This window comes from Cetorhinus maximus, chromosome 3 (genome assembly GCF_964194155.1).
Source record: "Cetorhinus maximus chromosome 3, sCetMax3.hap1.1, whole genome shotgun sequence".
NCBI classification, from domain to species: domain Eukaryota; kingdom Metazoa; phylum Chordata; class Chondrichthyes; order Lamniformes; family Cetorhinidae; genus Cetorhinus; species Cetorhinus maximus.
This window is the reverse complement of record NC_135881.1, coordinates 163,557,212-163,578,753: the sequence shown is the minus strand read 5'-3', so window position 1 is coordinate 163,578,753 and position 21,542 is coordinate 163,557,212. Positions and strand designations below refer to the sequence as shown.

Sequence of the window (21,542 nt, the reverse complement as noted above, 5' to 3'; positions counted from 1 at the left end):
TGCATTAATTTTGCAATCGTCACTTTCTGCGAGTTATATATTCTGCAGGAAACATATGTTTGCATAAGCGCATCACCATGTTTCTTCCAGACTATTTTTAAAAAAAAACTGAAATCCCTATGAATTTTTTTAGAATTAAATTCATCAGGAATATAGATGTTTTATTAAAATGCATTATGTTTTAATTAGTGACACTGCACATAGATGAATAAACTGCACAAGAGTAGATCTCCAGCCAGAGATTCACAGAACCACTGCAGAAGTGATGCAAATGATTGAAAACAAGAAAAACCAAATATCAGGATACCACAACAAGACTATGCATAACAACAAACTCATCACTGACAAGCTTCTGGACTAAAATCATCAGAATTCTCTGTTCCATCATTTTTCCTAAGCACCTTCTTCACTGAACACCCCACCTCTCAAATAAGGGGCATTCCAGCTTACTCATCCTCCCACCTCTATCCATTCAGTATTTTTTTTGGCTCTCCTTATCCTTTCCTCTTCTCCCACCCTCCCCTCCAACCACATGGCTCTAACTGCTTCCCCAAGTCATTTCCTCCACACCCTCACCCTCTTCCCCTCCCTTCTCTTACCTGTTTATTTCCCATCCCACCTCGGTTCAACCAATCCACTACTTGTTGCCATGGGAGATATACCGCATTAAAGTAGAAAAGTGACCACCTTCATTTCAGTTGGAGAGCAGACCCCTATCCTGCCCAAATTTGGATATATACCACCGATCAGAATCATGGATTAAAATCATTGCAATACCTTCTCCCCAAATCCCACACTTATTTTAACAAAGCACACTCCCACTACACATTTCAGTCTTCATCAACCATCACCACCTCCCCTCACCCCAAACAACCCACTGAGCACTTTCTGGCCCGTCAGCATTTTATCTTTGAGTCTTCCCGTTTCTCCTCTCCCACCACCCCCCACATTCATCACTATTGCCCTCATTGTTTCTATTTCCCACACCCCCACCCCCTCCAAACTTCACACCTTTTATTTCAGTTGGAAAGCATATCTACATCCTTCCCATGTTCGTATACAGAGCCTAAGAATCATTTATACATCGCTAAAAGATACAGTGCTAATTGGGACTTAAATTTATTAGAACCATAGAAAAGTTATGGCACAGAAAGAGGCCATTCAACTGGAAGTCCACAGTGAAGCCCAATGCAAACTGGAGGAACAGCACCTCACCTTCCGACTAGGCACTTTACAGCCTTCCGGGCTGAATATTGAATTCAACAACTTTAGATCTTAAACTCCCCCTCCCCCCATCCCCACCCCGTTTCTTCCCCCTCCTTTTTTTTTTCAATAATTTATATAGATTCTTCTTTTCCCACCTATTTCCATTATTTTTAAATCTACAACTAATACCTTGTTAGTCTTTCCACCCCACCCCCACTAGAGCTGTACCTTGAGTATCCTGCCATCCATTCTTAATTAGCACTTTTCTTAGATAATATCACCACCTTCAACACCTCTTTGATCCTTTTGTCTGTGACATCTTTTGATTATCTGCTCCTATCACTGCTTGCTTATCCCTACAACCACCCCACCCTCAACTTCTCTCTCCCCCCACCCCCCACCTTAGACCAGCTTATATTTCACCTCTCTCCTAACTATACTTCAGTTCTGCCGAAGGGTCATGAGGACTCGAAACGTCAACTGATCTCTTCTCCACCGATGCTGCCAGACCTGCTGAGTTTTTCCAGGTAATTCTGTTTTTGTTTTGGATTTCCAGCATCCGCAGTAGCTTTTAGCTTTTTGTTTTAATCAATTTAAGATAATCAGTTGAGCTTGTAACATGGTTCATTTACGGTTGCTAGAAGCGACTTACATTCATTCTTATACAGGGACAAAAAACAAAAACAAAAATAGCTGGAAAAACTCAGCAGGTCTGACAGCACCTGTGGAGAGGAAGGCAGAGTTAACGTTTCGAGTCCGTATGACTCTTCATAGTTCTTCAGTGTTCTGAAAATATAACCTTTAAAATGTTGAAATTGTCCATCCTGTTTTCCATTATTGAAATATGAGTAACAGCACTGCAGCCCTTAAGATATTGTGCTTGTGACTAGCAGTTTTCCACAGAACACTGGGTAGCTTGTACATTGTTAAATTCCTTATAATCCGAAGGCACTTCACAGTTTCTTGCAGACATCTAAAGCATAAAAAAAAAGAGAAGTCAGCATGACAATTTTATATTGGTAATTGTTGCAAATTTCAGGTCCACTTGAAATTTTCTCAAGCTCAGTCACTGAACTCTCTTGTTCACAGATCCCACATCCCTCATCAAGAATTTCTGTTTACTGTCCAGCGTTTAGGAATGCGGTGGCATGATTATTGGCTATAACACTGAAATCCCTCCTCATTATATGGACTGGAAAATGTATGTCCTACCTCTTGCACTTGTTCAATCTTACGAAAGGTAGACTGATTAACACTTCAGCAGGACAAAGACAAAATATTTTAAAAAGTCATACTTGACTCAAAATGTTAACTCTGTTTCTATCTCCACAGATGCGCCCAGACCTGCTGAGTTTTTCCCAGTGCTTTGGTTTATTTCGGATTTCCAGCATCTGCAGTATTTTGTTTTTATATAAAAATTACCATACAACAAAGTCAAAATTACAATGAACTATTTCTTATTTTACAATGATCCCCACAATAGAAAATTAACAAGCATGCTGCACTCTGTTTAGGGTGCAAATTCCAATTTTTCTGACAATAATTCACCTGGACCTGAGCAGTACCACCTTAAGAAAATGTTCTCACTGTGCCTGCCTCTTTTATTAGTTCTTCCCTATTCCCCAGCCTGTGTGTTTCTTTGTCCTCTGGAAACGAAGAGCTTAATCTCTGGCCCTCACCCAACTCTTCATGCCTGAGACCAGCTACTAGGGCTGCCAATTAAACTGGCTACTATTTCCCTCGGTGAAGGCTTCTATAAACTATTTCCCTGCTGTTCCCAATTGAATAGGCCAGGGGTCTGCAGCTTGTAGCTCATTAAGGACTCATGCAGCTCTCAACCTTGATCGATTGTACTCGTTTTGATGGCGATTAAATGGCTTGTTTAATTTTTAAAAAACTTTTATTAACATTGTACTTGTGAGAAAGTTTCAATTAGCAACTTTTTTGTAAAAACCTTTAAAATGTTGAAATTGTCCATCCTGTTTCCATTGTTGAAATATGAGTAACAGCATTGCAGCCCTTAAGATATTGTGCTTGTGACTACCTTTTTAAAAATTAGCTTTTCTGGTTAGTAAGGTTGCTGACCCCTGGAACAGGCCAACCCAACATAACAGGCATGAAAGGTCACTGGATCATCAGAGGCTCAAGTGTCAAGGATATGTCACTTCATGAACTGGTTCATCCAAATCTAATCCACATCCCTTCCATTTAGTTGCCATGGGGATTTTAATTCCTTGAGAGCTAAATTTGACTTATTTCAATATAAGTCACACCAAAATTCACACGTCACGAATATCAAAATATCTTAAAAGCATGAAGTAACACATAATGCAAAATATCTTTGATACAGACGGTTACACTGATGTTACTTCATCCATACCACTCTACAGTGGTCACTAGAAGGTGATATTAACATTTTGCCTTCTCCATTCTTCTTGTGGATACACATCCAGTCTCTGCTTGTCAGGTATTAGAAACCCAATGTGTGGGACATCACAAAATGAACTCACATCCTAGAGCTCTTATGTTGCAGTGCACTGGCTGACAGCCATTTCTAATTCTGCGCCACCCCCTGTTTCTTTAAAATAAACTTTATTGGAGTATGGTCCTAAGTATGCTCCTTTGTGATCATTTATGGAATAATCTTGGTTTCACCCTGTTGCTGGGGAACTACACCCACCAACCATGCATATAGCAAAAATTGTAGCTGCAGTAGCCTTTATTATCTCTTCATTAAAATGTGCCTGCAATTTCCCAATATGTAGGACTGACAGGCATGACTCCCATCTGGAAGTGTGAATCTGGGGGGAAAAAATAGCTCTTTATAGCTGTCCTCCAACAGTAATGAGCATTGCATTATCATCTGGTAAATGTCATGAGGGTTCAATAGATGCAGGGCTGGGTCAGAGACAGAGCTGTAACATTATGGTCCCCATTTTTTGATGCACATGTTCCACTAGTTGGACAAGCAATGCTGGTAATTCAAGAAATTACAGCCATGCTATGAGGTGCTTCTCAACTCTTACTAGATGGGTCTGGCCACAATCTCCTAAAATAAGAATAATAAAGTAATATTGATTCTATACGTCAAACTACATTTTCACCAGTATAACAGATTTACAGAAAACAGGGATTGAGCAGTAGCTTTGAAAACAGTATTCTAAAGACAAATTTGAAAAATTCTGTATCATCTTCTCTCTGACAACACATTTCAAAGTATCATAACAAGCACACAATGGGAAAGACAGCTTTTTAAAAAAAAATCTTCATGAAGTCGGTTGCTTTCAAAAATTCATCCATATCAACTCTATGTCCATTATAGTTTAGGATAAAACTGGCTATATTTTAGTGAAAACAAAACTGAAACCTTACTTGCTTTATAATTCAACATTGTCCAAATACTTACAATGGATGAATTAAGCATATAAATTGAGATTGAGAGTCCTAGAATGAGCAAAACAACAGGCAAGATTGTGAACCATGCTCCAAATAAAAGAGGCGTTTGAACGGTACCTACAACAAAAAGTTATATTGTTAGTCACACGTTCAATAGAAAGCAATTACCAAATAACTGCCAGAACTACCTCTCCAGCAACCAATAAAATTATATATTTTTATGGAGGCTTATTGTCTATGAAAGAATGCCAGGCTATTCTTTGCCTGCAAAATGTGAGATGACACATAGGTGTTTAATGCTTGCTCTTGGGATTTGGTGCAATCTGAAGATGGTAGCTCAATTGAAGCAAGTGGTTTACTACGAGTGTTAACATTATCCATCTGCCTGTCCAGGTGAATGTAAAAGATCCCATGCCAAATAGTTTGAAGAGCAGGGAGTTATATCGGATGCCCTGGCCAATATTTATCCCTCAATCAACATCCCTAAAACAGATTATCTGGCCGTTATCATATTGTTATTTGTGGGAGTTCGCTGCATGCAGCTTAGCTGCCACATTCCTACATTACAATAGTGACCACACTTCAAAAGTACTTCATTGGCTGTAAAGTGTTTTGAAACATCTGGTGGTCGTGAAAGGCACATCGTTAAATGCACATTCTTCTTTTGTTATGTTAAATCAGAAAATCCAGTTGCTAGTGTTGAAAATCACTGGTACTATTTTCTTAAGATCATAAAAAATAGGAGTAGGCCATTTGGCCCATCGAGCCTGCTCCGCCATTCGATAAGATTATGGGTGATCCGATTGTGGGCTTAACTCTACTTTCCTCCCTGTCTCCCATAATCCTTAACTCCCTTGTTGATCAAAAATCTGTTTAACTCAGGCTTGAATATATTCAATGATCCAACCTCCACTGCTCTCTGTGGAAAACGTTTCCATAGTCTAACAATCCTCAGAAGAAATTCCTCCTCATCTCTATCTTAAATGGGAGACCCATTATTTTCAAACTGTGCCCTCTAGTTCTAGGTTCCTCCATGAGAAGACGTCTTCCCAACATCGACCTTGTCAAGCTCCCTTAGGATCTTTTATGTTTCCACAAGATGATCTCTCATTCTTCTAAACTCCAATGGGTATAGGCCCGACCTGCGTAACCTTTCCTCATAAGACAATCCCTTCATCCCAGGAATCAGTCTAGTTAAACATTTCCCTTGATTTAAGTTTGCTGTATGTAAATCCTCCTCTTTTAACCCTAAGTTTAAAACAGCCATCGCTGTCAGTGAGTGATGCTTGTCTGAATGCAGGTCCTTGGCGTATTTTCTTTCACTAGTGTTTATCATTCTGTTTCACCTACAAGGAGGAAGGGAAAGCCTTAACTGAGCCTGAAATTCCTCGGCTGGCAAACAGCATCCAATTTAAAGGTTACTGCTCAGTTATGATAAATGATGATATCAAACTGTATGAGATGCTTATACACTTACAGACCTACCATGAGCTCTACAATCATATTATTTTCCATAAATACTGCTTGGCTTAGTTGGCAGCACCCAAATAAGTAGATCTTGGTTCCAAGCTAAACATAGTATATAATCTAGGCTGACACTTCAGTGCAGTATTGAGGGAGTACTTCAATGTCTGAAGTGCCTCACGAAATCAAAACAATACAGAAAAGGAGACCATTTGGCCCAATGTGCCTTTGCCAGCACTCTGAAAGAGCTATCCAACTATTCCCACTCTCTTGCTCTTTCCCCATTGCCCTGAATATTTTTCCTATTCAGATGTTTATCTAATTCTCTTTTGAAAGTTATCATTGAATCTACTTGCCCCATTCTTTCTGGCAGCTCAGTCCAGTTTATAACAACTCACTACAAACATCTTTTTTCCATCCTCATTGGAGTTTGAGCTGGTATAAACACAGGACATTTAGGAGACGCACAACTGTGTTCAGTGAGCCCAAGTGCTTAACTCTAGGATTTTGGTAGTTGAGGGAATTTGGTGCAGTGAGGGATGAGGTGCTGCTCTGGCCTTTTCTTAAAAGGGTGGTCCAAGAGAGGAAGCCAGAGACTGCAAGGCCAGAGACTTGAAGCCTGCAGACATTAATTAGGTAAGCAGGCAGGTGATTAATGAGTTTTATGTTTTTTTTTCCTTCTAAACTGGGGCAGTAGTTTAAACTGTACTTGGAAGATGTAAGTATATTAAATTTATAGTGTAACTAGTTGAATTCCACAAGATAACCAAGGATAATCATCAAGTGATATTCTTAAACTTGAAACCTAATGAGTTAAATAAAACATGATAAAAGATGGCAGGGCAGGCGGTGTGTTGCAACTGTAGCACGTGGGTCCAGATGCACCTAGTTGATCCACAGCAACCACATTGGCAGTAAGAGTCTGTAGCTCAAGGAACTTTGGCTCAGAGTTGATGAGCTGGAGTCCAAGCTTCAGACACTGGTGCATCAGGGAGGGGAAATTTACCTGGACATGTTGGTCCAGGAGGCAGTCACACCCCTTAGGTGTGCTCAGGGACAGGAGGGTGTGACTGTAAGAGGGGCAGGTATGGGCATCCAGAAGGTAGCAACCAGGGAGCCAGGGCAATTGTCCAATAGATTTGATGCTCTTGCAGCTTGTGTACAAGAGTAAGGACTGCAGAAAGGATGAGAAAACTGATCACAGCAGGGGGCCATTCAGGTGGGGGGAGTAAAAAGGAATGTGGTTGTACTGGGTGACAGTAGAGTTAGGGGCATCGATACTGTTCTTTGCAGCTGAGAGAGTGTCCTGGAAGTTGCGTTGCATGCCCGGTGCCAGGGTTCAAGAAATCTCCTCGGGGCTGGAGAGGAACTTGAGTGGGAGGGGAAGGAACCAGTTGTCGTGGTCCATTTGGGTAGAAGTCTGCTGAGGGAGCATGAGCAACTGGGAACTAATTAAAAAAAAACATAAAGGTAATAATCTCTGGATTACTACCTGTGCCAAGAGCAAATTGGCATTGGGTAAATAAGGTCAGAGAGTTGAATGCGTGGCTCTAAGATTGATGTGGGAGGAATAGGTTTCAATTCATGGGCACTGGGACCAGTACTAAATAAAGTGGGAGCTGTATTGTTGGAATGGATATCACCTGAGCTACACTGGCGAATCCTATAATGAGGCTGCAGAGAGGGCTTTAAACTAAAGAGTTGGTGGATGAAGGGCTTACATGAGGGGAGATTTGGAAAGTTAAGGCGAAAGGACAAGGCAATAGTGCAGAGTAGTGATACAGGTGATGATGACCAGAGTGTGACAGGAAGGGACAAAGCACACACATATAAGAGTGAGTCAGCAAATAAGGTTAGAGTCGGGAAAAATGATTAAAGGACAGAATTAAAAAGCTCTTTATCTGAATGGACATAGCCTTCGTAACAAGATGGATGAATCAATAGCACAAATTGAGTCTGCAAAGGGATATATTGATAGGTTAAGTGAGTGGGCAAAGATTTGGCAGAAGGGGTATAATGTAAGAAAAGGTGAGGTTGTCCACTTTGGCAGGAAGAATAAAAAAGCAGAATATTTTTAAATGGAGAGGGAAACTGCAGAATACTGCAGAACAAAGCGATGTAGGTGCCCTTGTACATGAATTGCAAAAAGTTAGCATGCAGGCACAGCAAGTAATTAGGGAGGCAAATGGAATTTGACCTTTACTGCAAGGGAATGTTGTATGTAGGGAAATCTTGGTACAAATGTACAGGGCATTTGTGAGACTACACTTTGAGTACTGTGTACACTTTTAGTCTCCTTACTTAAGGAGGGATTGAACTGTCTCCAATGCAATTATGAGAAGGTCACTTGGCCATTTCCTGGGATGAAGGGGTTGTCTTATGATGATCATTGAATATATTCAAGGCCAAGTTAAGCAGAATTTTTGATCAACAAGAGTTAAGCGTTATGGGGCACAGGCAGGAAAGTGGAGTTCAAGACACAATGGGATCAGCAATGGTCTTATTGAATGGCAGAGTGGGTTCAATGGGCTGAATGGCCTACTCCAGCTCCTACTTCTTATGATTTTAAGATTCGTGTTGCTACCATTTCTTTTGCCAATTGCCTTGTATCTGTGTCCTCTGGTTACCTACCCTTCTGCCAGTGGAAACAGTTTCTCCTTACTTACTTTATCAAAATCCTTCAAGGTTTTGAGCACCTGTATAAAATATGTCTTCTGCTTAAAGGAGAAGAACCCCAGTTCCTCTCATTTTTCCATGTAATTGGCACCTTTCATCACTGTCGCTATTCTAGTAAATTGCCTCTGCAGCCTCTTTAAAGCCTTGATATCCTTCCTAAGGTGTGGTGCCGTGAATTGGACAGAATAATCCTACCAAGGTCCAACAAGTGTTTTGTAAATGATTAGAATAACTTTCTTCTTTTGTACTCCATGCCTCAATTTATAAATCAAGAATCCTATCTGCCTTTTTAAAAATTTTCTCAATTTGTTCAAAGATTTGTGTACATTTGCCCAAGTTTTTCCTGTTTCTGCAATCCATTTAAAATTATACCATTTAGTTTATATTGCCTCACCTCATTCTTCCCATCAAAAAGAATCATTTCACACTTGTGTTATATTTCATCTTCCAAATACCTGCCAATTTCACCAGTCTACGTCCTCCTGAAATCTGTTATTATCCTCCTTACTACATTTGAGTTTTATGTCATCTGCAAGCTTTTGAAATTATGCCCTGTATCCAAAGGTCCAGGTCATTAATATGCATCAAAAATATCATGGTCCAACACCAACCCCTGTGGTACATCACTGCACAATTCCCACAGTCAGAAAAACAACCATAACCATTCATCTAAAACCTCTACTTCTTGTCCTTTCATCATTTCTAGGCAGCCACTATCTCTTTATGGGCTTCAATTTTGCTAACAAGTCTATTGTGTGGTACTTAATTAAATGCCTTTTCAAAATCCATATACACCACACCAACCCTCTCGGTTACTTCCTCAAAGATGTCAAATTAATGGTGAGTATACTTCAAAAGTACTTCAACACCTTTGTGGAAACACCATCAGCTGTACAAGATGAAGGTTCAGCAATAAATGTGCCCTTGCCAACAATGCCCACATCCAAAGAAAATGTTTCTAAATAAACATTCGACATTGTGAATTATTTGAAATCTCAAATTATCAATAATACTGTCTAATTCTTTATAAGATCCAGAGAATCAGGTAATTGATATTAAAGTCAAAAACTACAAGTTAGGAAAGGACTATTTAGCATCACAGCAACAGTAAGATACTGACCCAATTCCCGGAGTCCCACATCTGCTTGTTTGTTTTGTTCCCCAATTGGTGCCCACAGGGAACACTGATACGTTCCAAAGTCTTCACTGGAGACATTGTGAATAATCAAGGAAAAAGGTCTGGCAGGAGCTAACTCAATCGATCCGTTGAAACCCAGATACCTCCTGGCAATGTTCTCTTGGAAATCCTTTCGAACAATTCCTGTTAAACCAACTCCATCATCAGCTTTCTGTAAAAGTAATACAATTAATATCACTGGCATTTCTACGCAAACACTAATAATAAAAACACTGGCTTTGGATATTTGGAAACCAGGAACTACAGTGCAGAGATTATTGTCAGTATTTAATGCAGTGTCAGTGTCATAGAGTTTACAGCACGGAAAGAGGCCCTTTGGTTCATTGTGTCTGTACTAGTTATCAAGCTCCTATCTAGTCAAATCCCATTTTGAGGCACTTGGCCTGTAGCCTTGTATGCTATGCTGTTTCAAATGTTCATCTAAATATTTCTTAAATTCTTTTCAGACAATGAGTTCCAGATACAGTTCTTTTTGTATTTTTTTAAAAAATGGTATCACTATCCTCTCTCCACTATTTTCTTAGGGTAGTCCACAGAGAGAGGATGGAATAGAAAGTAGAGGGTAGGATTAAGTGAAAGTTTCTTAGATTGGCAAGATATATCAGTGATGTATCCAAGGGCCAATGCGAAGGCTATGCAGGCAATTGGATTGAGTACCCATCTTACATTCTGCCAAATTTTACTTTTCATTGAAGTTAATGAATAGAGGCCAAGAATAGATCCTTGGGGGACTGTGGTGACAAACTTTAGGAATCAGAATACTGTTTAATAAAACCACAAGTTCAATCACCATAAATCACCGGATTCAAAACAATGCAGTGTACATTGCATGGAATGACAATCATGTTCTAACACAGATCTCAAATGCTCCACCCTCCTAACCTGAAAATCACTTTTGGTTTTAACTCGCCTTGTGCAACACAGTAGGAGACTGTCATACATTTTCATATGTGTTCTCTCAAATTATATTATAGTTCTTAAAACCTATGTTATATAAAACCTTAACATATTTATGGTGTAAGCAGTAAGAAATTAAAATTAATAGTGGACATATGTAGGAAAATAATTCTGGGGGAAAAAAAACAATCCAACTCCAGCACCCAATTTGCATCAACTAGTAGCTAGTTGCTGAGTGATAAATTTGCTCAATTGGGTGCAAACTGGTTAAATAGCATTTTGATTCTGAAAATGCCTGGAAGGGAAATCTCCAATTATCATACAAGCAATTTACAATGACTCAAACACAGCGAGATTTGACAAGTTTTAATGAGGTCATTATATTTCAATGCTAGTTATAGTAAACTAAAGGAGAATGATTTTAACTTGCCAAAACTATTGTTAATGGGGCAGGAACAGCCTCACAATGGGCTCAGTAGACTTACTGCCTAAATAATGCCTAACTTTCTGACTACCATTTTTACAGGGCCCATCTTAAGGCTATCAAAGCATATACCTATATCAGACATGGGGTCCCTTTTAATGGGAAGTATATAGGACCCTGATATCCATTTTACTTCATAATCAGGTAGAGCATGTGCCATGCACTTTGAGCACTTTCACTGAGAATACTTTTCAGGTGCTCTTCAGGTGAAACTTTTGAATTATATTTATGGGGCTAAGGGTCTACCTGCAAGTCCAATAAGAATAATTTGGCATGCCAAAGCCCCAGGCTCCTCCGTCATTATGGCTATCATCCCAGTTTTATCTTGTTACAATATTGTGCTGGCCTGAATTCAGTTAGCTCTATCCGAATGCCCATTCGGGATGAGTAACTCACAGGTTCTATTTAATAGGGCTTCTATAATGCAGCACAAGTCCTAACCAGAATGGAGTTAATTGGGTAATTGCTCCCATCATTCATGGCTATAGACCATACTGCTGTAGGTAACTGGAATTGATTGTGTGTGTGTAATTTTTTTTAATGTGACTACATTCAACTCTTACATTTTGTTGGGAAATAATCTCACTGCACTCTGAAGACTGTTTTCTGTAGTGTTCATTAAGGGTTCAGAGATTCTAAATTAAAAATCACAATTCCCACTGCACCTAAAAAGTATTGGCTGATAGGCAGGTGTCAATATTCACTCTGGCTTAATAAGGCCTGGGCCTCAAAATGTCTCTGGTCTCTTTGCTGCTGAATTGGTTGGCCAGCAAGCTCCACCCATCAGCCACCCAGAAGTTAACATCTACCTTAAGGAGCATCGAATGCCCATGGTGAATATATTGAAATCTGAAATGGCCTCTTGTCTAGCTCTTCACATTATAAACTAATTTTGATCTCTAGTTGTTGGTGAATGTGAAATGGGAAATCTAGACTACTAAGGCAATTATGTGGTGTTAGGTATTTAGGGTAGTAAAGAGTTAATGGGAACCTGGCAGCTAGCTGGGGATGAATACCAGACACACAAAGGAAGAGGCAGTGAATTACAAAAGCAAAAAAACTGCAGTTGCTAGAAATCTAAACTAAAAACAGAAAATGCTAGAAATACTCAGCAGGTCAAGCAGCATCTGTTGAGAGGGAAACAGAGTTAATGTTTGTGGGTGATGATCAGTCATCAAAACGAAATATTCTATTAGAGGCAGTGAATTGTTGCATTGGCCTAACTAAGTTTAACCCCTTGATTACAATGTAGTAGATACATAACATCTAAACAATTTGATGCTGGTGTGCCTGTATGATTGGATAATGGAATTTTGATAACAAGTCAGTGATTGGTTAACAGATTTGATAGTTTTGGATCCATCATAAAGGTATAAAAATAAGTAATTGTGTTTGTGCGTGCACACTTCTATGCATTTGTCCCAACACGTGAGGAAGTAGTAGAAACATCACCAAATTATAAAATATTTTCAATTACTTTAATAGAGTGATGTTCATTTCATAGAATCTTGCAGCACAGAGGCCATTAGTCTGTCATGCCTGTGCTGAACGTTTGGAAGAGCAGTCCAATTTAGTCTCACACCCCTACATTTTTCCCATAACCCTTGCAAATTAGTTCTTTCCAAGTACATGTTCAATTCCTTTTGAAATATCTTATGAAATCTGATTCCACCACCCTTTTGGGTATGTTCCAGATCTTAACAATCCTCTATATGTGAAATTTCTTCTCATTTTATCTGTAGTTCTTTTGTTTATAACCTATATCTATGGCCTCTGGTTATCGACCCACTTGCCAGAGGCAACAATTTATTCCTATTTGCTTTATCAAAATCCCTCAATTTTGATTATCTCTATTCAGTCTCCCCTTAAATGTCTCTGATCTGAGGGGAACGATCCTAGCTTTTCCACATATCTACAATCTCTTAGCCGTGGTATCATCCTGGCAATACCCTTTCTCCAAAGCCTTGGCATGCTGCCTGGGGTGTGAAGCCCAGAATTGTTCTCAATACTGTAGCTGATGTGTGATTTGGTGTCCTTGTTTATGCATTCAATTCACTGATTTTTGGAGTAATCTATATGCTTCAACAGCCTTATCAACTTGCCCCGTTGCTTTCAAAAATTTGTGAATATGCACCGCCAGGTCCTTCTGTTCTTGCAGACCCCTCAAAATACCACAATTTAGATTATACTGCCTGTCCATATTGTTTCTCCAAAAATGTAGACCTTCACACTTCTCTGTATTAAATTTCAACTCTCACATGCCTGCCTATTTGAAATAAAAACAAAAATGCTGGAAAAACTCAGCTGTTCTGATGAAGATTCACATTAGGCTTGAAACGTTAACTCTGTTTCTCTCTCCACAGATGCTGCCAGACCTGATGAGCTTTTGCAGCATTTTCTGTTTTTATTTCAGATTTCCAGCATCTGTAGTATTTTGCTTTTATTTTAGTGCCTGCATATTTCACCAGTCTGATATCCTCCTGAAATCTGCTACAATCTGGCTTACCATTTAAAATGTTGCTAAATTTTGTACATCTGCAATCTTCAAAATTGTACTCCCTATAGCCAAGTCCAGGTCAGTCATTTACAAGAAAAGCGAAGGTCCCAATAGTGATCTCAGGACAACTTCACTGCATACTTCTCTCGAGTCAGAAAAACATCTGTCCACCACACAATTTCCTATCCCTTACATATTTAAGCCAATTATGTACTCAAGTTACTACCGCCCCTTTAATACCATGTGCTTACAATTTTCAAATAAATCTGTTATTTGGTAGTTTATCAAGTGTTGTTTAAACGTTCATATATACATCTACTGCACTACCTTCATCAACCCCATTACTTCAAAGAACTCAATCAGGTTAGTCTGGCAAAATTTGCCTTTTAATAAATCAGTTCTGACCATCCCTATAAACCCATACTTTTCCACGTGAGAATTCATTTTCTCCTCGACAATGGTCTAGCAGTTTTCTGACCGTTAGACTGACTGATTTGTAGTTACCAGGTTTATCCCTCTTCCTACTTCGTCAATAGGGATGTTACATTTGCAATCCTCTAGTCCTTTCCACCCCCCCCCTTCCATTACCAAGGAAGGCAGAGAATTTTTCTTAAACAAAAACAGAAAATGCTGGAAAAACTCAGCAGGTCTAACAGCATTTGTGGAGAGGAAAGAAACAGAGTTAACGTTTTGAGTCCTTATAAGGACTGTTTTTGTTTCAAATTTCCAGCATCCGCAGTATTTTGCTTTTATCTGAGATAATTTTTCTTATTCATTCATGGGATGTAAGCAACCCTGACAATGCCAGCATTTATTGTCCATCCCGAATTGTCCTCGGGAAGGTATTGACGAACCACCTTCTTGAACCGCTGCAGTTCATGTGGTGTAGATGCATGTACTGTTAGGGAGAAAGTTCCAGGATTTTGCAGTGGCAGTGAAGGAACGGCAATATTGTTCCAAGTCAGGATGGTCTGTGGTTGGAGGCGAAATTGCAGCTGGTGGTATTCTGCTGCCTTGCCTTTGTTCTTCTAGGTGCTGGAGGTCACAGGTTTGGAAGGTGCTGTCAAAGAAGCCTTAGCAACCTGCTGCAGTGCATCTTGTGGATGATGCATACTGTGCTAGCACTGCGGTGATGGAGGGAACAAACATTTAAGGTGATGGATGTGGTGCGGGCTGCTTTGTCCTGGATGGTGTCAAGCTGCTTGCATGTTGTTTGAGCTGCACTCATCTAAGGAGGAAGCATTACATCATACTCCACACTCATGCCTGGTAGATGGTGGATGGGCTTCGGGGAGGTGAGTTAATTGCTATGGAATTCCCATTCTCTGACCTGCTTGAGTCACGGTATTAATGTGGCTGGTCCAGTTGCGTTTCTGGTCAATGATAACCTCCAGGATGTTGATAGTGGGAGATTCAGCAATAATAATGCCATTGAATATTTAGGGGAGATGATTGTGGTTAGAGCTTCTACCATCTTCACCCTAACTTCCCTCAGCAAACTAGGGTACTTTCCATCTGGACCAGGTGACTTTTTAAACTTTGAGTAGGTAACCTATTTAGCGCTTTTCTATCTATTTTTATCCTACAGAATAGCTCTACTCCCTCTCCTTTACTGTATCATTAACTTCATCCTCTTCTTTTGTGAAGACAGATACAACATGCTCATTCAGTACCTGAGTCACGTTCTCTACCTTCATAAGATTTCCTGTCTTATCCTTTATCAGCCCCACTATTTCTGTAACCATTCTCTCAAGTTGTGTGTGTTTCTAAAATATTTTTAGGTTTCCTTTTATGTTGCCTGCTATTTCTGCTCACTCACTCTCTTTGCCCTTCTTATATCCTTTTGCAATTTTCCCTTGCACTCTTTCTGGTTTTCGAGGATATTCTGTACCTGACATTTGTCATAAACTTTCTTTTATGTTTTATTTTAACCTCAATTTCCTTCATCATCCATGGAGCTCCAGCTTTGAATGCCCCATCTTTCCTCTATATGGCAATCTGCTTGGTGTGTGCCTGAATTCTCTTTACTTTGAAGAACTGCCATTGCTCATTTACTGTTTTTCTAGTTAATCTTTGTTTCCAGTTCACCAGTTCATTGTTTTACAAATCTAGTTGTGGATTTTCACCACCGATTTTCCTCTGTCCCTTCCCATAAGTACTTAATGCCTCATTATAATATGGTCATTATTACCCATTACTTCTCTCACTGCAACACCCACCAGTTGCCCTTCTTCTTTCAACCAGAAATAGATCTCTTACTACCTTCTTTCCTTGTGGGGTTAGAAATATGCTAATTAAACCAAATGATCTTGGAGACATTTTAGGAGTTCTTCACCTTCCTTGTCCATTACTCTCTGTCTCCTCCCCACACACCTCCTGACCTTTCTCAGAGCAATTGAACTCCCCTACTATTAGAGTTCTTTTTTTTCCTCTGAAACTTGCCTATACATTTGTTCCTTGATGATCTTCTCATTATTTTGGGGTCTAGAATAAATACCCAATAAATGGAAAAGTTCATTTTCTGTTCCTTAACTCTACCCAAATAGATTGACAAAAATCAATAGGATATTGCCCCTGTATTGAACTGCAATATTATCTTTGATCAATGCTATCACCCTCTCCTGTCCTTTTTCCTTGCCTAGCCATAGCCAGGAATGTTTAGCTTCCATTTGTGTCTGTGTTTAAGCTAGGTTTCCATGTGGCCTCCTGTAACATAACCACATTTGGCATGCACACACACGTCAGTTTTTATTTTCATGCTTACTACTTCCTGCTTTGTCCACATTACTTTTGTCTTGTTACTGTTTGCCCCTCCTCATTTGTGCAACTCGTATCTTCTCTGGTGCCGAGTTTGAACCCTCCCCCACAGCACAACTTGATCTCCCCATAAGGACATTTATCCCAGCCCTGTTCAGGTAAACCCTTTTCAACTTGTACAAGTCTCTCCTTCCTCAGATTCTGATCTGGTTTTCTGGATTATATGGGGTAAATTTTTATCTTCAGCACATGGGCTGGAATCTGGCAGAGAGGCTCTTACAGAACTCGTCCAATTGTCAACTCCATTCTATAACTGACATGTGACCCCCTCCTTCACCTCATTCCCAACCACGCAAAGGCAAATTCTCGCTATGAGCTGTTCTAGCTCTATCAGCCGGTGTGGCTAAAAGTTACTACCAGTGAAGCAGTTCGAATGGAATTTCCCCAATTTACTACATCTGTTATTTCCTGGTACACAGGCCTAAATTGTATCTCCACGTAGCCGTGGATAGGCCCTGTTCCATGTGATTTTAAACTACAATTTGTATTTATAGAGCACATAGTAAACTAGCTAGCCAAAAAACAGTATTAAACAAAATCTATTGTTTGATTTCTTCCACTGTCACGGGGTTAAAATACAGGAACTCCCAACACCACGTGAGCTACAGCAGTTCAAGCAAGAGAGGGGCTCACCACCACCTTCTCAAGGGCAATAAATGCTGGCCTGGTCAGAAATACCCACATTCTGTGAACAAATAAATTGAAAAGAAGTTGATTTTATGATTCAACACTGATAGTACAAACGTTTGGAATCAATATCTCCATATTGTTGTAGTTATATTGTTTCCTGTGAGTTTAAACAACAAATTGTATTTATATAACACGTAGTAAACCAAGGCGCTTCACATCAACGTTATAAGCCTAAATTTGACGCTAGTATACATCTTCACCTTGTACCAGCTGACAGCTCTGTACTGGATTCCGAATTTATAGTCAGCTCGACAGGGTAACCTTGCTGTTTCTCCACATTTTACAGTAATTTCCGGGATGGATTCCGCACCCAGAAACATCAGAACTGCAAAACAAGGAACATCAAAATATAGAGGTTTATATAACACGTATAAACTCAGCGTTAAATGCTGCTGCTCATCGGAAAAGAAAATAGATGTTCAAAAATATACAACACACGTAACTGCGAGTAGCGTCTATCAGTTTCGCCCTGAACAAAGCAGGGCGTTAGGCAGCAGTTATCTATAAGGAGCCATTTTCTTTACAATAAAAACACTTACTCTGGAGAAAACATTTACCTGGGACAGTCAGAAACCAACGTTGGGTGTGTTTAGTAGAGATCATCTTTCAGACCAAGTTGAAAAATGTGGAGAAACAGCAAGGTTCTTCTTGCCCGGTTGCCTGGCTGTCAACGTTCATTTCCTGTCTGCCCGCGCAAAAACCAACCGCAAAAGAGGCAATACCCCGACCCCGGCCCCGGCTGTTCACCAATTTCACCCCACTGCTTTTATGGGGTGAAGATGCCGTTTATCCTCGAAGGGGAAAGTCTCCCGTGCCCAGTTAATATTTTGTAGGAATTTTTTCCACCTCGCCCCCGCCCCCTGACCCCTGCCCCTGGCGGGAGGCGGGGCCAGAGCCGGAAAGCGGCGCGAAGTTCGGCGCTGCTGCATTTCCTGTCGGCGCGATGCTGGAGCGGCTGCTTCTTGAGCTGCTCCTGTTCTTGACTGTGGGTAAGTTTGTGCAGGGGGGGTCGTCGTCGTCGTCGTCCTTGTCCTTATATGAAGTGAGTTGGGGGGGGAAGGTGGGCCGGGTGAGTTCTTGTCGCTTTTTTAAATAAAGCGTGAAGGAAGGTTTCACAATTCTTAAAAGTCCTCCTCAATCTGATTCATGTTATTATTATTAGAGAGTAAAAGTGAATGGGAGCCGGTCTCCTGTACATTTATTGTTAATGCATATATTTTTTTTCCGCTTTGCGTCGCAACAATTAGGCGAACTTTGCCGTTAGTTGTCACAGCGGTTCACAGGATTTTTTTTTTTATCCATAGTTTTCCACACAATTTTCCGGTCGTGGTTTCTTCTAACTTGGCTAAAATGTCGCACATTTATTTTAGCATTTAAATGGTTATTAGTGACCTTTTTTAGTATTATTGTTTTTATTTATACTGATCGACATGTGTCCTATTAAAGGTTTGTCTCCAGGTTTTAAATCCTTCTGGTTTAATACTATTTATTCTAGAACCTCCTTTGGTGGTGAGGGGACGGTTGTGTGTGAGGCTGGGGCAGAGCGAGCTGTGGAAGTGAAAACTGCCATTTAAACCCGTTTCTGCCTTTTAAACAAATTCCAGTTGTCTTTTTGGCGAGTTTAAAACCAAATGTTTTCACTTTCTGTGATTTGCTAACATTGTTTTTCCGCCATGTGTCAGTTGTGGCAAAATAAAGCAGCATTTTTTTTTAATTGGTGTTTCAGTGTATGGAGTTGGTATGTCCCTCCTGGGTCACGTGATTGATTTATTGGAAGTCTACATGCTTAAGCACAAAATAAAATATATATCGCCACTGCGGATGCCGGAAATCTGAAGTAAAACAGTAAATGCCTGAAAAACTCAGCAGGTCTGGCAGCATCTGTAGAGAGAGAAGAAGCTAAGTTAATAGCAAAAAACTGCGGATGCTGGAAATCCGAAACAAAAACCTGGAAAAACAAATACAAACAATTACCATACAAACAAACAAATACCTGGAAAAACTCAGCAGGCCTGACAGCATCTGCGGAGAGGAACACAGTTAACGTTTCGAGTCCGTATGACTCTTCAACAGAACTAAGGAAAAATAGAAATGAGGTGAAATATAAGCTGGTTGAGGGGAGGTGGGACAGGTAGAGCTGGATGGAGGGCCAGTGATAGGTGGAGATTGCCAAAGATGTCATAATAGACAAAAGGACAAAGGGGTGTTGACGGTGGTGATATTAGCTAAGAAATGTGCTAATGGTGACATTAAGGGTAGAAAGCAGGACAAGCAAGGGACAGATAGCCCTAGTGGTGGTGGTGGTGGTGGTGGTGGTGGGGGGGGGGAGGGATCGAAATAGGCTAAAAGGTAGAGATAAAACAATGGATGGAAATACATTTAAAAATAATGGAAATAGGTGGGAAAAGAAAATTCTATATAAATTATTGGAAAAAAGGGGGATCGGAAAGGGGGTGGGGATGGAGGAGAGAGTTCATGACCTAAAATTGTTGAACTCAATATTCAGTCTGGAAGGCTGTAAAGTGCCTAGTCGGAAGATGAGGTGCTGTTCCTCCAGTTTGCGTTGAGCTTCACTGGAACAATGCAGCAGGCCAAGGATGGACATGTGGGCATGAGAGCAGGGTGGAGTGTTGAAATGGCAAGCAACAGGGAGGTCTGAGTCATGCTTGCGGACAGACCGAAGGTTTCCCACCTATTTCCATTATTTTTAAATGTATTTCCATCCATTGTTTTATCTCTACCTTTTAGCCTATTTTGATCCCTTCCCCCTACCCCACCCCCACTAGGGCTATCTGTCCCTTGCTTGTCCTGCTTTCTACCCTTAATGTCACCATTAGCACACTTCTTAGCTAATATCACCACCGTCAACACCCCTTTGTCCTTTCGTCTATGACATCTTTGGCAATCTCCACCTATCACTGACCCTCTATCCTGCTCTACTTATCCCATCCCCCCACAACCAGCTTATAATTCATCTCTTTTCTGTTTTTCCTTCGTTCTGATGAGTCATGCAGACTCGAAACGTTAACTGTATTGCTCTCCACAGAGACGCTCCCTCTCCATTGCGGGTAAGAACCTGGTCATCAGGTGTGAGGCACTCTCGCTGTTGATGTACGTGGCGCAGGTCTGGACCATTCCACACTCCTGCGTGGTGGCGATCACTCGAGCCATCTTTCGCTTTATCTGGAGGTCAAAAATGGATCGTGTCCGCAGGGACGCGATGTACAAGCCTCTTGATAAAGGGGGAAAAAACGTGCCCAACATCGCCCTCATACTGATGGCCACCTTTGTGTGTGGCTGCATCAAGCGGTGCGTAGACCCTCAGTACGCAAACACCAAGTGTCACTATGTGCTGAGGTTCTACCTGTCCCCGGTGTTGCGAAGGATGGGTCTGGCCACGCTGGCGCGGAACGCTCCAAGTAGTTGGACCGTGCCGTACCACCTGTCCCTGGTGGAAAAATTTATGCAGAAAAACACCTTTGACCACAAGTCCATCAGGCAGTGGTCAGCACGTAATGTCTTAGAGGCCCTGAGGGAAAAGGAGAGGGTGGACCCTGTGGGATGGTTCCCCGAGCAGACTGTCAAAGTCATTTGGCAGAATGCCTCATCGCCAGAACTTTCCAACAAGCACCAAGACGTGGCTTGGCCGGTGGTGAGAAAGGCCCTCCGCGTCAGATCCTTCCTACACGCCAGGAGTCTCACCCCCTCTGCACGTTGCCCTCGAGGTGGCTGTGGTGGGGAAGAGACCGTTGTTCACCTCCTTGTGGATTGTGCCTTTGCAAAGAAGGTCTGGAGAGAGATGCAGTGGTTGCTGTCGAGGTTCATCCCGAGCAGTTCTGTGACACAGGACTCTGTGCTCTACGGGCTGTTCCCAGGGACACACACCGAGACAAACATCAACTGCAGCTGGAGGATCATCAACTCGGTGAAAGACACGCTTTGGTCTGCCTGAAACTTGTTGGTCTTCCAGCACAAAGAGTTGTCCCCGACCGAGTGTTGCGGACTGGCACAATCCAAAGTCCAGGACTACGGTTTGAGGGACGCACTAAAGCTTGGGGCAGCTGCCGCAAAGGCGCAATGGGGAAGGGTCGCTGTCTAAGACCTTTCTGCCACAGTGCACCGAGGGACTGGGAACTGTTTGAATCCCCTCGGGCTGTACAGCTCAAAATGAAAGGCTGTAAATGATTGTAATATTGTTTGTACTGATGCACCTGGTG

At 41.1% G+C, this 21,542-nt stretch overlaps 1 protein-coding gene across 1 annotated transcript; it reads right to left on the bottom strand.

The window, feature by feature from the left end:
- Nucleotides 1–2,005: 2,005 nt before the first annotated feature.
- On the bottom strand, nt 2,006–17,972 carry LOC144679005 (CD83 antigen-like). The gene is given in 6 exon segments (XM_078539192.1): nt 2,006–2,119; nt 2,122–2,179; nt 4,613–4,719; nt 9,863–10,091; nt 17,526–17,650; nt 17,865–17,972. Coding segments are annotated over 6 exon segments (630 nt in total). The 5' UTR covers nt 17,929–17,972; the 3' UTR covers nt 2,006–2,072.
- Nucleotides 17,973–21,542: the final 3,570 nt, after the last annotated feature.